Consider the following 15,890-nt stretch of genomic DNA (forward strand, 5'->3'; position numbering starts at 1 on the left):
AAATTTTTGGAACGAAACTCAAAAGAAATCAAATGTGAGGTACTTTTATGATGGATTGAACTGCTAGAGAACCAGCAAATGGACAGAACCTGCCTTTTGCCTATTCAGCCAGTCTTTTTATCTTATTCTTTAATAATGGAGATATCCCATCTCCTAGAACTGGAAGGGACCTTGAAAGGTCATTGAGTCCAGCCCCCTGCCTTCACTAGCAGGACCAAGTACTGATTTTGCCCCAGATCCCTAAGTGGCCCCCTCAAGGATTGAACTCACAACCCTGGGTTTAGCAGGCCAATACTCAAACCACTGAGCTATCCCTCCCCCCATCTTAGCCTGCTACAATGTGGATTGCTCCCCATCCTGTAAAAAAACCCTCTATTGTGGGTCTAACAATACTGCCTCTTCCCCCTGCCACCCCCTTGCCTTGCCCCCACACAGGCACTCACCGGTTGTCCAGAAACTGGACCCAGCACACACAGAAGATGACGGTGACAGGCACTAGGACCCAGGAGCTGCCTGTCAGCCTCAGCAGAGGAGAGGGACAGAGGGAGCCTCTTCCCTCCCTGACAGCTAAGCAGAGCTCTGGAGAAATTGGGTTGGGGGTGCTGGGGGGGGGGGCGGCAATGCCTGCCCGAACTACACCCACGGCTGGCACGGGTTCCCGTGGTAACTGGATTTTTAGTGTCCGGTCACCAGTGTTAACCGGATCCCTGGCAATGTGTTCCTGCAGTGCGGGGAGACCGGCTGGGAGCTCCTTCCAAGCCACAGAGGGCTGCTTTGCCTTTCCTGCTGGCAGGAGCGCTCCAGCCGGGCTGCATGAGCAAGCTCCCGCCCTTGTCTGGCCCCGGCGCCCCCTGCCTGGCCAGTAGGGCCTAAAAAATAGGAGGACCTAAGGCTATAACCTTATTAGCCTAATGGTTCCAGCCAGCTTCCCGCAGGCCTGGATCACCCAACAGCCCTTGAGCACTGTCTGGGCATGGGCCTGAATCAGTGAGTTGGCCACAAACATCTCCTTCACCCATTGCCAATCTACCACTGGCATGTGGGCTACTGCCCCTCGGCAATGGCTTCTGTGCTGATAGACCTAGAGAGCAGCTAGTCTCCTGCAGGCTGCAGCGCCCCCCCCTGCTCCCCGCCCATGTGTGTCCCCCCAACAGCAATGGCACAGGGCGGGCTGGGTGCATTAGCACATGCAGGCAAAGAACTTTAAAGCTGCGTAACCTAGTTTGGCAAGTTCAGTGAACCGCACTGACCGGAGAATACGGATCCTTCCAAGACTCGAGCTCCAGTCAACAACACACCCCAAACAGCTAGCGTGGAGGGGGCGGGGGGCATTAGTCAGATGCCTCCCACAAACACAGCAACTTGCCTCCCTCCTCCTTCCCCCACACTCTCGAGTGTCACACACACCACTGAGTTCCAGAGACGCGTACACCCAAAGCCCAGCGTCACAACTAGCTACTGGGGGCCTGATCCAAAGTCCTGGGAAGTCAAGGGACAGATTCCCACTGACTTCAGTGGGGCTTTGCATCACGCCCTCTCCCTTTAATGGACCAGCCCAGCAACCTGAATCCGGACTTCTAAATCCAGATCCAAACCTCGCAGCTCAGGCTCATGTCTAGACGGACGTGGAACACATGGACAGACACCCCAACAGGTTTCACTCTGGGGAATTATTTCCTTCTCTGTAGATGCTTAGCCAAAGTGACACAAAGTATCTATAATTACAGAGAACACCCAGAAATTGTTTCACCGCTAAATGAATCCGGCAAATAAATGAATTGGTCTTTCATTATGTGAAATTGCTCTCAGTTGCTCATTAAGACCACAAATTACTTGGGCGATGGGAAATTATTTTACTGCTCTTAGTGATTCCCCCTGCTCACTGCTTATAACTAAGCAATCTTCTCCTTTGGCTGTGGTTTTCAGAGCGGCAGTGTGGCCTGGGGGCAGGACAGCTGAGTTCTATTCCTGTCACTGGCCAGCGGCGTGGCCTAAAACAAGCCACATTGCTCCTCTGCAAAGCACTTGGGGACAGAGCAGGGGATTGAACCTAGGTCTCTGGCGAGCACCCTAACCACTGAGCCCATACTCCCCCTAAGGAAAGGGACAGGGTTAGACAACAGACACTGATTGTTTACCGGGGTCCATTTGCCTGGCACAATGTGGACACACAGCGTAGGATGGCTGCCCCCACCCATCCAGCATTAGCATTCAGGCCCATACAGATACACGACGCTTTCTCCCCATGCAGGCCTCCTGTGAGCCCCATTCACTCGGGGCAAACAAGAGAGCTTTCCATGGAGGAGACGGCTTTTTTGCAATATTGACCCAAGTCTAGTAAGACTTCGGGGGCCAACACAGAAGCTAGTGTGTCCTAGGGCTTGTCTACACAGGGAAACTCAGGCCTAGTCTACACGACAAAGTCAGATCGACGCAAGGCACCTTATGTCGGCCTAGTTATGTGTGTCTACACTTCAATTAGTATCCCACTGACAGAAGCACCCTGTTACACTGCCATAGTAACACCACCTCTCTGAGTAGTGTACAGTCCCAGTTGATGCACTTAGCTCAACGCAGTGCATGCGTAGATACTGCATTCCTTATGTTGACCCTAACTGTCCTCCAGCAGCTGTCCCACAATGCCCAGTGCTGACCGCTCTGGTCACCATTGTGAACTCCGCTGCCTAGGGGTCACGGAAACCGGAAGCTCTCCTCCCTTTTCAAGCCCCGCACGTTTTTGAAATTCCTTTTCCTGGTGGCCCGGTTTGGCGAGCACACCTAGCAGTTCTCCGCTGTGGAGTGAGCTGCAGACGCGCTCCTGTTGGGCGTGGACAGGAGATACTGGCTCTCCTGGGCCTGTGTGGAGAAGAGGCTGTGCAGGCACAGCTGCGAACCAGCCACAGAAACGTCGACATCTATGGGCAGATTGCTCGGGGGATGCAGGAGAAGGGGTGGAACAGGGCCCAGCTGCAGCGCCCCGGGAAAGCCAAGGAGCTGCGGCAGGCAGACCAGAAGGCCAAGGAGGCCAACGATCAACTGGGTGCTGAGGCGCAGCCCTGCCATGTTTACATCTCCGAGGAGCCCAAGCCAGAGGCCCGTGCCAAGAACGTGCCCATGCAAGGAGGAGGAAGTGGTGGGCGAGGAAGGGGAAGAGGAGTATGGGGAACAGGCGACTGCGGGATCCAGCCACACAGAGAGCCAGGGCCTGGTTTTGACTCCACCGCAGTCCAGCCAGTCCCCCCCGTTGAGCACGGGCGAGCCCAACACAGGGGTACGTGTGTAGATAAATTTTCAATTACAGGGAGAGCCCCTCCCCCCAAAAGCAGCAGGACACATCTTCTGACTTATTAATTTACTTGTGCTAGGAGAGGTAGTGATACTACCAAGAGAGGCAGAGTTGCTATCTGCTTTTCATTCCCCTCTGGATGGGGGGGAGGGGGGCCATGCAGAGCCTTTTCTTTATGTGCACAGAGAGAGCTCAATGAAACCTCCATGGAGGTACTCTGCAATCCTCTGCTGAAGGTTTCTAGGGAGCGCTGCCTTATTTTTTCCTCCACGGTAGGACACTTGCCCACGAGGCCCAGCGATAACTTCAGCAGGCACCATTGGTGTGCACAGGCTAGCAGCACACGGGCCCGGGCGGCTTTGGGGCAGCAGCATCATAGAGTCATAGACTTTAAGATCAGAAGGGACCATTATGATCATCTAGTCTGACCTCCTGCACAACGCAGGCCACAGAATCTCACCCACCCACTCCTGTAACAACCCCCTGACCTATGTCTGAGTTATTGATGTCCTCAAATCGTGGTTTAAAGACTTCAAGGTGCAGAGAATCATCCAGCAAGTGACCCGTGCCCCACACTGCAGAAGAAGACAAAAACCCCCCAGAGCCTCTGCCAATCTGCCCTGGAGGAAAATTCCTTCCCGACCCCAAATATGGTGATCAGCTAAACCCTGAGCATGTGGGCAAGACTCACCAGCCAGACACCCAGGAAAGAATCAGCTGTGCTCTCTCAGCCTTTGTGGCCTTCAGGAGTGAGATAACAGCTGAAACCACCAATGCCTGAGGGAAACGGTGCCAGTATTCAGTGCTATTTCCCAATACCGCTGCAATCATGCAACTGAGCAATTCCCGCCTCATTTCCCCAGCTCTTGGTGGGCCGTACTCACCAGGGCTCGTGCTGTGACTGGAAATCCCAAGCAGAAGTGAGACTATAGTGCTTAAAGCTTTAGGGGAGTGAGTTCGGCATCTTAAGTTTCATTTTCTGTAGTGATCACGCTGGCAATGCTACCTCTGTGTGTTTTCTCTTCAGCTGCTGCCATTGTGGCCTTCGGGGTCTGCCCCTCCACACCCGTGAAACGCCCGAGCCAGATGAGGAGGAGAAAGAAGAGGACTCGGGATGACATGCTCAGTGAGACCCTACCAGCCGCGAGCACAGGGCCTAGAGGATGAACACGGCGGACAGCCTGGAGAAGCGGAGAGTGCAGAGGAGAAAGGCCCGGGAGTCCCCGCAGGAAACGGAGAGTGGGAGGCACCAAGACACAATGGGGCTTCTCAGGCAGCACACACAGATGCTGCAGACCCTGCTGGACCTGCAGGTTCCACAGTCCCAGGCTCACCTCCCTCTGCAGCCTGTTGAGAACTCACTATCGGGACCTCCCTGTGCCCTCCCTCCACAGTCACACGGCGTCAGGGGTCGGCGCACTACCGGCCATCCAACATCTTGACAGACGAAAGGAAACATGACGAAGCCAGTCCGTCAATGGTGTGGGAGAAGAGCCCAATGCACGAGCGGCAAACCTTCCCACAGCGGCTACAGCTCCACTCGTCGGATGGAGCTTGGAGCACACTCTGCTTCCTGATGGCTCTCCGCGACGACTGCACCAGCCTTGATGTGGCTTCTCCCGACGGAGCGGCTGTGGGCGGGGCTCTCCCAGTTGTCAGGGGGATGCTGAATTTCTTGAGACCTTGCCTGACCTTGTTGCAGTACCAGAGCTTTGGCCTTCCTCTGCGTCGCAGGCAGGTCTTGAGTTGGCCGTACAGCAGTGCCTTCAGCAGACGATCTAGAGGCTTGTAGGGACCCATTCCACGCGTCCCAGCCAGCGAAGCCTGCGAGCGCCCAGCGTAGTCTGCACAGACTGTAGGCTGGTTCTCTCTAGGATCTCATTATTGATGATCTGTTGGTCTCAAGTGACTCCAAGGATTTTTCTGAGATTGGAAGCTGTTCAATCTCCACCCCTGTGACCCAGCTTTCACAGCCGTAAGGGAGGGGACCGAGGCCACCAGCCTGATATTCAGGGCCAGCAGCTTGTTGTTCCAGACACGTGAGGTAAGTTTGCCAAAGGTCACAGAGGCTTTGTAGATTCTGGCATCGAGTTCTCGATCCAGGCTAAGTGAGCGGGTTAGAGTTGAGCCAAAAGAGCAGAAGCGATCCACGTTATCCAGCGCTTCATTACCGACGTAGATTTTAGGTGGGATGTTGGTGCCCTGTGACACGACAACTGGTTTCTTGATACTGATTACCAGGCCGAACTTGATACGTGCCTCAGAGAACTTATTCGTCATGATCTGCAATTCATCAGGTGAGTTAGAGACGAATGCAGCGTCATCTGCAAAGAGCAGATCCCGAACAGCGACTTGGGTGACAGGCCTTCTGCTTTGGAAAAAGCTGCCGTCCATCCTCGATTCAATTAGTACGCCAGACTGATCGTTTCCAAAAGCATACTTAAGAAGAATAGAGAAGAAGATGCCGAAGCCGGTTGGCGCTAAGACGCAGCCTTGCTTCTGCTAAACTCAGACGATGGTTCATTTTCATACTGGATAGTTGCTTTCATTCCCTCGTGGAACTCCTTACATAGGGAAAGCAGTTTTTGTGGACAGCCAATTTTCGACAGGATATTGTATAGACCATTCCTGCTAACCATGTCCAAGGTCTTTTGTAGGTCAATGAATGCTACGTAGAGAGGTGCCTGTTGTTCATGGCTTTTTTCTTGCAACAAGCGCATTGTGAAGGACGTGGGGGGGGGACGACATTAAAGACAATCACAGCTTCACATACACTGAGCTGTGAAGGCCACGGTTTCCCCTTCATAAGTTCTGTTCTCTTGTTTTATGAAGTTTTATTAAGTTTTTAATGTATTTGTTTTAAAATTGCACTTTTTTTGGCACCGATTTTGTTACAGAATAAAATTCTACTATTTGGAACATAATTCATCTTTACTAGTCCGCTGCTGAGTGCTCCGCAGTTCTGAAAGCAACCAGTTACCTGTTACTGCACAGTATGACACAACTCACAGGATCATTCACAAACAAAATTAACAGGTGCACTGACAATGTTATATTCCTACATATACAGCAATCACTGTACGATTCCTACCAGGCCACAAAAAGGGCAGGGCCAGGCAGGACATACTACTGCAACACACACTGCTCTGGCTCACTGTTAAAGGGGTCTTGCAAAGCCTCCCTGAGCCATATAGCTCCGCACTGAGCTCTTCTAATAGCCCTTGTAACTGGCTGTTCAAAGTCAACAGACAGCTGCTCCACCTCTGCCCTCTACCCTGATGGAAACTTTTCCCGCTTTGCTTCACAGATATTATGCAGGACACAGCAGGCAGCTAGAACCATTGGGATCTTTTTCTTGTTGAGGTCCAATCTTGTGATTAAACAACGCCAGCGACCCTTCAAACAACCAAAAGCACATTCGACTGTCATTCTGCACCTGTTGAGCCGGCATCTGAATCATTCCTTGGTGCTGTCAAGGTACAGCTTCATGAGCCAAAAGACCAAAGGGTAGGCTGGGTCCCCCAGGATCACCATTGACTTTTCACCATTCCCAGTGGTAATCCACCGGATGGGAAAGAAAGCCCCTGGTTGTAGCTTTCTGAACAGGCCCGTGTTCTTAAAAATGAGAGCGTCATACACCTTCCCTGGTCGTCCAACGCTGACATCCCTGGTGATCTACCAGCGCTTGCATAATCACGGAAAAGTAGCCCTTTCTGTTCGTCTACTCAGTGGCAAGGTGGTCGGGTCCTATAATAGGAATATGCGTGCCCTCTATCGCTCCACCACAGTTCGGGATTGTTAGGTGCAAGGCCATCCACTATGTCCTGCATATTGTCCAGAGTCAAGAGTCCTGCGTGGCAGGAGGCATATAATGGCCTTGCACACTTGCGTGACAACGGTCCTTACGGTGGATTTCCCAACTCCAAATTGCTTCCTGACTGACCAGTAGCAATCTGGTATTGCAAGTTCCCACCGTGCAATCACCACTCGCTTCTCCGCTGTCAATGCAGCTCTTATTTTGGTGCCCCTGTGCTGGCGGGCTGGCACAAGTTTGGCACAGAGATCCAGGAATGTAGCTTTGCGCATCTGAAAGTTCAGCAATCACTGCTTGTCATCCCAAACCTGCATTACAACCAGGGCCGGCTCCAGGCATCAGCTTACCAAGCAGGTGCTTGGGGCGGCCACTTCAGAGAGGGGCGGCATGTCCAGCTGTTCGGCGGCAATTCGGCGGATGGTCCCTCACTCCTGCTCAGAGCAAAGGACCTTCCACCGAATTGCCGCCGCAGATCGCGATCGCAGCTTTTTTTTGTTTTTGTTTGTTTGTTTGGCTGCTTGGGGTGGCCAAAACCCTGGAGCCGGCCCTGATTACAATGAGATCCCACCAGTCAGGGCCTGTTTCCCAGACCCAGAAGCAGCACTCCACCACCTGCAGCTGCTCCAGGAATGCCCCCAACAACCTTGAATTGATTCTCGTTATGTGCCACAGCCATCTGCCGTCCAAGAAATCGTCATGTTCCCCACTCGTTTGGTTCTTCTTGTAGCTCTATACACACTCCAGGATCGTGCGCCCAGTGCTTGCAACGCTCATGACAATAGTGCAGAGCTGTGCAGGCTCCTTACTTCTGTCAGAAACGGCAGACAGCAAGGAGGGCCGTGCGGGTTTGTGGGGTTTTGCAGAAAGGTGCAAAAATTATGGAATACAGACAGGGCCAGCTCTAGGTTTTTTGCCGCCCCAAGCAAAAAAAATGTTGGCCGCCCCCCCGCTTTTTTTTGGCTTGTACACATGATTATTGGGGCAATAATCGCAGAATATAATCACACATCAGCATGTTTAGTTGACTCTGTTGCTGCAAATTTCAGAGCAGAAAGTCCAAGGAAAATCTTTAGCTCCTCTTTGAGCTGAAATAAAACAGGGCAATTAGTCAAACGGCTCTTGGGAGATGCACGCAGGCTGATACGAACATCTAGGTAAATCAAAACTGTTAAAACTCAGTGATCTTTCACTTGTTAAAGAACATGTGTCGCTTACTCTGAAGGGAAAAAAAAGGAAAAAGGCTCATAAAAAAATTAATTGCGCCAGGAAAAAAAAAATCAAACTCCCCCAAGGAACAGGAAGTGAGATACTTCATTACTATACGTTGATCTGTCAATGCCACTCATGGAAAGTCTGAGCAATCAAGCTGCAGCAAGCATATTATGGTTACAGATATCTAACCAATGTTGAAATTAGTCAAGTTGAAAAGTTCAGTAGCGAATGGCTGCAGGGACGCCTGCCGCCATACCTCTTTCTGCTGTCAGCATGTGAGAGGAGTCCAGGCTTGGAAACAAGGCTGAAATTGACCATGTGCCAAGAAGCAGAGTTGAGCAAGGAAAACCCACAGTAACGTTCAACCTTAAACCACAAAGGAAAAAAAGGAAAAAGGGAGGGGGGGGGAAGAAGAGGAAGGCGAAGGGGTGGCTGACTGTGCTGCTGAGCTGGGAGTGTGTGTGTGTGGGGAGGACATTAGCCAGGTCCAGCCTCTGCTAGAGCCGTGGAGAGCCCAGTCCTATCCTGTGTCCTTTATCCAGGTGATGGGAAGATCAGTGAGGCAAAGGCCTGTCCAAAAAGGCTCTGCGGAGGAGCGGAGCAGCAGCTAGGGCCACCAGGGAAAGCTCTGGGGGAAGCGGAGAGAAGCAACGGCAGCCAGCAGCAGCCCGGCTCCATGGAAGGGAGCGCATCAGCTGGGGAAGAGGAGTCGGGGTGAGGAAAGCGCCGCGCTCCCTTTGCAAGCTCCCTGCGGTTTCAGCTCCTCCTTGTGCTTCAGTTTGCCCGGGGTGGGGGCCCGGAGCAGCCTCCTCCTGCAGCCCGGGTGGTGAAGAGCCAGTGGGAGATTAACAAGGCACGTCCGAGTCCGAGGCAGGAGGAGGCGACATGGCCTGGCCGCCGCCTGGCACTTACTGTCCACAGGCTGGAGCGCAGCCCTGGAGCCCACAGCAGCTGGTCTTGGAGGAGCTGGACCTGGTAATTGAAGTGTCCGGCCGGCGGATCTGAGCCCACAAGTCGGTGCTGGTGGCCAAGAGCAACTATTTCCCGCGTGCTCATCCCCGGACATCCTGCGGGTGAAGGGGGTGAGCCTCGGGGCGCTGCGCCTGCTCATTGACACGGCCGGCATGGGCGACGTCCGCCACGACAACCTGGCCAAGGTGGTGAACGGCGCCCGCATGCTGCAGATGCCCTGCGCCCTGCACTGCACGGCTGAGGCCATGCAGGCCCGGCTGCGCCTCCACAACTGCTACCAGCTACTGTGCCGCCCCTGGGAATGTGCCACCCCAAGCCGGTGCTTGTTTTGCTGGTGCCTAGAGCCGGTCCTGGATACTGATACCATTATGGGTTGGAGACAGTTGCAAACTGGGAAGTTGACCCCATGCTCCCAGTCACCGCTGTGCGACTCATTTCAGTCCCATCAGGCATTGCCAAAACTTCCCAAAAGACAGAGCGCTGGATGGTGGCAAGTTGCACAGTGGGATACAAGCACTCAGAGCGGGTACATACTCCAGCGAAACAAGGAGCCAAGTAGGCACACTCACAAACAATGTACTGACTGCAGTGGCTGCCTGCTGACGGAACTGGAGTCAACGTAAGTTTATAGCGTAGATGTGGCCTCAGGAAAGTTCATTCAAATTAACTAAAGGTGTGAATTTAAAGCAGATTGGTTAAACGGCACTAAATCCTTGTGCGGGTGCTCTTACTCTGATTTAAAGTGACTTTAATTCGGTTTAGCTGAATTCACTTCCAAAGTGAATTAAATGGAACCAAATTAAAGAGAACAGGAGAGCTAACAAGTTCGGTAGCAAGGACAAGCAAGCTGTTTTGGTCTCTCTTGGCTGGTCTCAGTACTAGAAGAGACACCTCTAGAAAAGATCCATGCTGCAACAGGCTTCCCCCTCCCCCTCCTTCTGGCTCCCGTCTGCTCCCAGGGCTCCTACACTCAATCTCCTCTCACCATCACCAGAGGCTTGCGTACCCTCCCCTTCTCCTGCAGTGCCCAGCACCCCCACAGGCCGAGCTAGGGTGACCAGATGTCCCGATTTTATAAGGACAGTCCCGATTTTAGAGGCTTTTTCTTATATAGGCTCCTATTACCCCCCACCCCCATCTTGATTTTTTACAGTTGCTGTCTGGTCACCCTAGGCAGAGCCCAATCCTCGCCCCTACCTCTCTGCTGCAGGCCACATACTACAGGGACTCCACAAGGAGGCAGCCCGACCATCCAGGCCTCTCCAGTTTTCTAGTCCCCCCGGGCCAGGCCTGGGAAGGGAGGCAGGACAAGAGAACAGCACACAGCAGGCAGCACTTAGCTGTTTGCAGGTTTCAGGGAGCAGGGAGGCTCCCTTCGAACACCAGCCAGGGCTTCTGCTGCCCCTCTGGTCAGGTCTGCTGAATGGGCAGCCAGTGGCCTGAGCCTGCCTGGGAGGGAGGGTTGTGTGGAGAGGGGAGGGTGACTGGCTCTGAGCTGCTCAGGGTTAGGGGAGTCTGCAGAGGCCTGCACAGCGGCGGACGCCGTGGCGATCCCTGTGCTAGGACAGGCCGAAGCCAGGCCGGGTCCTTTGAGTAAAATCAAATGCAAAGGGCCAGATCCTGCTCTCAGCGATGCCAGGGTAAATCCAGAGTCGCGCCACTCCCTTCAGAGGGGTGGCTCCGGATTTAGAGCGGCATCTGGCCCAAAGTAATGCGTATAACAAGCTCGCGTGAGAAACGAGGTGCTTTTAAGTAGCCAAGGATCTGCCGGCCCAGGCTAGATCTCCTAGGGCCTGCATGTGTAATGCTCGGCACTGCCTCCCTTCGGAGGCTGCTGTCAGCCACCTGACCGGTCCCGCGCTGGCTCCATCATTCACCACAGCAGGGGGGAAAACACATGCACGCGGGGGGGAGTAGGAGCAAGAGGAGGGGTCCCTACTTGGCAGCCGGCTGGTCGTAATAGTCTTCAATGAGCTCGTCCTCGCTGAACAGGCTGTTGACTCGCTCCGAGCGCAGCCGCCCTCTCATGGTCTCGGCATCGTCCTGCAGAGACAGAGACAGGGAGGGTGATGCGGAGCAGACACAGAGACAGGGAGGGTGACGTGGAGCAGCCCTTCCTGTTTCTAGTTCCCTGCTGTCAGCAGGGCTGGCCGGGATGAAGCAGTCCCGCACCCCTGCATGCTCTGCCCACATTGCAGCTCATGCAGACAGACCTGCGCTTGCATGAGCACCTCGCTAACTCGGGTCCCAACTGCAGCACCGATCCGCCGCCTGTGTCATTACCCTGGGTTCCTCCAAGCGGGCTTGTGCGCCCACGCCGAAGCCTGCGTTGCCGCGGCGTCACTGCCATTGCTACGTGAGCTGGCTAGAGTAACGTGAGCTCAGGTACGTCTACACGCGCTGCGCTCACGCCCCGCAATGGCAGTGTAGACACACCACGTATCAGAGCAGAGCAGTAAAGAGAAACTGGGAAACGCCAGAGGTCCGGCTGATGGGTTAGGCTGAGTCCTCTGGGGGACTACCAAGCTCAAAGGGGGAGGGACAGGGAGGAGACGGGGCTATTGTGAGCACAAACCCCACCCCACCCCGGCACATTTGCACGGACACGCCCCTCCCAGCCAGCTCCTCAGACACACAACGTGGGGAACGTCCTCAGCGCGGCCAGGATCCACTCAGAGGGAGAGACAGTGCATGCCAGGGGTTCACACGTCGCCTCCGGGAGTGACTCAGATTTACTTCCTTCATTGGTGTGAATTTGGGGCTAAGAAAAAGCCAGGCCTGGTAGAGGCAGAGGATGTACAAGCTTCTCCCATCCAGCTCTCCGGATGCCCCTCACTCCTGACCTGCAGCCCCTCTGCTATGCCAGTCCTGGGTCCCCACCCAGCTTTGCCAATACTCACCAATCCCAACTTGCAGCGCCCCCTGCTATTCCGGCCCTGGACCTCTCTCAGACAGAGAAGGCCAGTCGTGCTAGACTGTGATTACAGGCGGTGATGGGTCTAGCTGGAGACCAAACTCACAGCACATGATTCCTGAACCCAAGCCCCTGGAGAGGAAAGGCCAGTGCCTGTAACTGATGGCCCCACTCCAACGTCCTAGCTCTTCTGCCCGCCCCACGCCTCTCCCCAGCCTCAGAAGAGCATGCACCGCCCTCACAGTACAGGGAAGTGCAGCCGGAGACAGGGGTTGGCTGTCAAAATTGCTGTGTTGGGCTTTGGTGAAAAGTTCTGCATTTCCTCTCTGACGGAGACACAGACACAGACACAGACGCACACAAGCAGCCCCCTCAGCACAAATGCCCACACCCCACCACCACAAACTGATGATCACTACACCAGAGGCAGCTCACACTGAATCAAGGGTGCATTTATTCAGGAACCTAGGCCCAGATCCTCAGGGGCTTTTAGGCTCCTCTCACTGTCACCGGCTCTGGGAGCCTGGCACCCCTCAGCACTGCCTCTGATTTGCAACTCAAGAGCCTCTGGGGCTGGCATTAGAACAGACAGAATTGAAACGTGTCTCTATGAATCAGCTGTGGCCAGTCAAAGGTAGAGCTGGGCCTCATGGTCTCTAGGGTCGCCCCCGAAAGCAGCATTTCTGCTCTCATGTCCCAACAGCAACCCAAGCCCCTTCAAGTCCTAACTCACCCAGTCAGTGGCAGGAGTGTTAGACAGGTATTATCCCCTGTACCACAGAAAAACTGGGTAACAATGTTCTGCCTCCCTCAACTCCCCCTACAGTTTCAATTAGATGCAGTGTTCTTCTTCGCTTCCTGCCCTAAAGCATTGTGCAGTGTTGCTGTGTGCTGTTAACAACTGCTGCGTTCCACGCCAGACTTGGTTGCATTTCAGCAGTGAGCGTCCAAGCCCTGGACACTCTCTGGTCCTTTGGAATGAATGCCATGGTATGAAGTTAATGGGATCATCTGATTTTTCCACCCCACCCCTCCTTTCCAAACAACATTGGGGCTATTTTCTCTCTTCTTGTCTTTTAAAATGGAAGACAGGACAGACAGACCGACCCGCTGAGAGAGCCAAAAAGCCCGGACACTGCGCTGTATTATGAGCCAACCTTGTCACTCATTTCTCCTGCGGTAGCTGCCAATTCCTCCTCCCACGGGGGTTCTTCATAGTCAGAGTCATCTGTGAAGAGACACAAAGGGAGGCTGAGAAACATTGTTCATTCTAAAGGGGGTTTGGGGAGCATGCACCCCGAGATTGCTGTGCTCCTGTCAACCACTTTCTTGTGCCTGCTCCTGCACCCAGCCAGGCAGCAACACAGCTCTCACAGCAAGAGGCAACATTGTCTGGGGGGAGGGCACCGGGGTGGGATTCAGGTGGTTTGGGCTCTGCTAGAGACCCCCTGGGTGACCCTGCCCATGTCACTTCTCCTCTCTGTGCCTCAATTTCCCCATCTGTAAAATGAGGCTAATTTTGTCAAGCACGCCGAGACCCTTCCATGAACGACACTAGGGCTGGGAAAAGGCTTTCTGTGAATGGCTTCTGGAGGTCACACTCTGCAACAGCTGTCATGCAGCACTCTCTGCTCTTTGCTGTCTGGGAGCGCCTTGCTCGTTTCCCCTCTGATTCCCACAGCATCCAGGGGCTTTACACATCCCAAGGTCACAGAAGTGTCGGGCTGGAGGGACCTTTGAGAGGTTATCATTTCCAGCCCCCTGCGCTGAGGCAGGGCCAAGCAAACCTAGACCAGCCCTGACAGAGGTTTCTCCAGCCTGGTCTTAAAACTGCCAGTGAGCGGATTCTACAACCTCCTTTGGAAGCCTGTTCCAGAACTTAACTATCCTGTGAGAAAGTTTTTCCTAATATCTGACTTAAATCTCCCTTCCTGCAAATTAAGCCCATTGCTTCTTGTCCTACCTTCAGTGGGCATGGAGAACAATTGATCCCCATCTCTTTAGAACAGCCCTTAACAGATTTGAAGACTGTTCTCAGGTCCCCCTCAGTTTTCTTTTCTCAAAACGAAACTTGCCCAGTATTTTTAACCTTTCCTCAGCTCAGGTTTTCTAAACCTTTGATCATTTTTGTTGCTCTCCTCTGCACTCTCTCCAGTTTGTCTTCATCCTCCCTAGAGTGTGGCACCCAGAACTGGACACAGTTTTCCAGCTGGAGCCTCACCAGTGCCAAGTAGATTGACCTCCTGTGTCTTACGTCCGACACTCCCATTAATACATCATTTGAATCCCTCTCCTAAGAGCCTGAACCTGAAATCGGTGGGCATTTTGTCTGAGGACTGCAGGATTGAAGCCTAAATTAGACATAGCACAGCGAAGGAATGACAGACAGCCGTCATGGAGGCAAGGTTATAGACGGACGAGACCACGAGAAAGGGTAGTGGTACATCCTGTTGGTTCCTTTTTTTTTGTTTTTCTCCAGAGGAGTTTGGGTTTCTAGAGTGATTTTGAAAGGAGTTTTTTCTTTGCTAATATGCTGAGCTAGTGTTTGATGGAGCATTGAAGACAGGGCTGGCGCTGCAGGGAGAAATCGCAAGTGGCTGCAGCCCCTGAGTGCCAGCACGAATCGTCCAATGCAATGAATCAAAGGCTCCATTCAGAAACAGGAGGGAGGTAAGAGCCAGGGGAGACAAACAAAATGGGCCATTTATTTAACCTTTATAAAGAACAAGAGCTATAGGAACCAGGGTGCTAATTGCCAGCATTAAACACTGCTATGTGCTCATCCGGATTCCAGAGGCAGGTGTGGCTGCTTTCTGGCCAAGCTAACTACATATGAGGTTATTACAGTATCAAATCTGTCCCTCGGGAAAACAGCCAGGCCTTGTGTCTCCCTGTACCCCAGCCTCTGAAGGAGGAGAGTTTCTCCTGGGACCTTGGGATACTCGAGGCTGGGAGATAGCCCCCTGATTTATTTCTTTTTGGAACACCCAAAGGAGGAAGCACTATTTAGACTCGAGCATTCGAACAAAAGAGCTGTAAAAACAAGGCCCTGACCACCCGCAGTCTGAAAGAGCTTGTGGCTGTCTTTGCACGAGCTGGGGCGCACGTGCCAAATTCCACAGCATGCAGTGGCTCCAGCCTCCCGTGCGGTTTCATAGGAGGACTCCCCCTTAATTACCCCTCCTCAGGTGAGTCTACGGAGCAATGCGAGGGGTGACTGCAGCTTTGACAGAGATAAATACAGCAGGGTAGCCGCTGGGGCATGGCTGCTGGCACAGGCTAGTCACCCAGGCACAATCCTGCCCGGGGCCCTAGGTACATATTCATGTGGCTATCCTACGCTGCTACCCACACAGCTATTGCAGAGAGGCTGATGCTTCCCACCCCAGAGGTGGCTGCATTTCAGTGCTTGGTGAGCGATCCCAGTACAGGCAGACTAGAAAGCACTCCGGGGTGACAAGTGATATGGAAATGGAATGTCTCCGTGACTTTATATGCACACAGAGAAACAGCTGCCTCTTCGCCTGGGGCAGGAGTTTGTTGGGACACCAGGTTTCAGGAGAGAACTACGACCAGTTTCCTCCATCGTCGTTCCTTCGGCAACGCAGAAGAGGCACCGGTACCCAGTAACAGCGGGGGCCATATTTCCTCTGCAGCATGCAGCATTCTGAGCCATTGCTTCCAGGACTGCT

General features: G+C 53.5%; 1 protein-coding gene across 1 annotated transcript in view; it reads right to left on the bottom strand.

Moving 5' to 3' along the window:
- Positions 1–15,890, bottom strand: part of ARAP1 (ArfGAP with RhoGAP domain, ankyrin repeat and PH domain 1) — a 136,586-nt gene that overhangs the window by 74,727 nt on the left and 45,969 nt on the right. The window contains exons 3-4 of the mRNA XM_054015922.1: positions 13,356–13,426; positions 11,224–11,327 (exon numbers count right to left, since the gene is read on the bottom strand). Coding sequence (XP_053871897.1) covers positions 11,224–11,327; positions 13,356–13,426 — 175 coding nt within the window. The remainder of the gene's footprint in view (positions 1–11,223; positions 11,328–13,355; positions 13,427–15,890) is intronic.

The sequence above is a fragment of the Malaclemys terrapin genome, chromosome 1, assembly GCF_027887155.1.
Source record: "Malaclemys terrapin pileata isolate rMalTer1 chromosome 1, rMalTer1.hap1, whole genome shotgun sequence".
In the NCBI taxonomy this organism is placed as follows: Eukaryota; Metazoa; Chordata; order Testudines; family Emydidae; genus Malaclemys; species Malaclemys terrapin.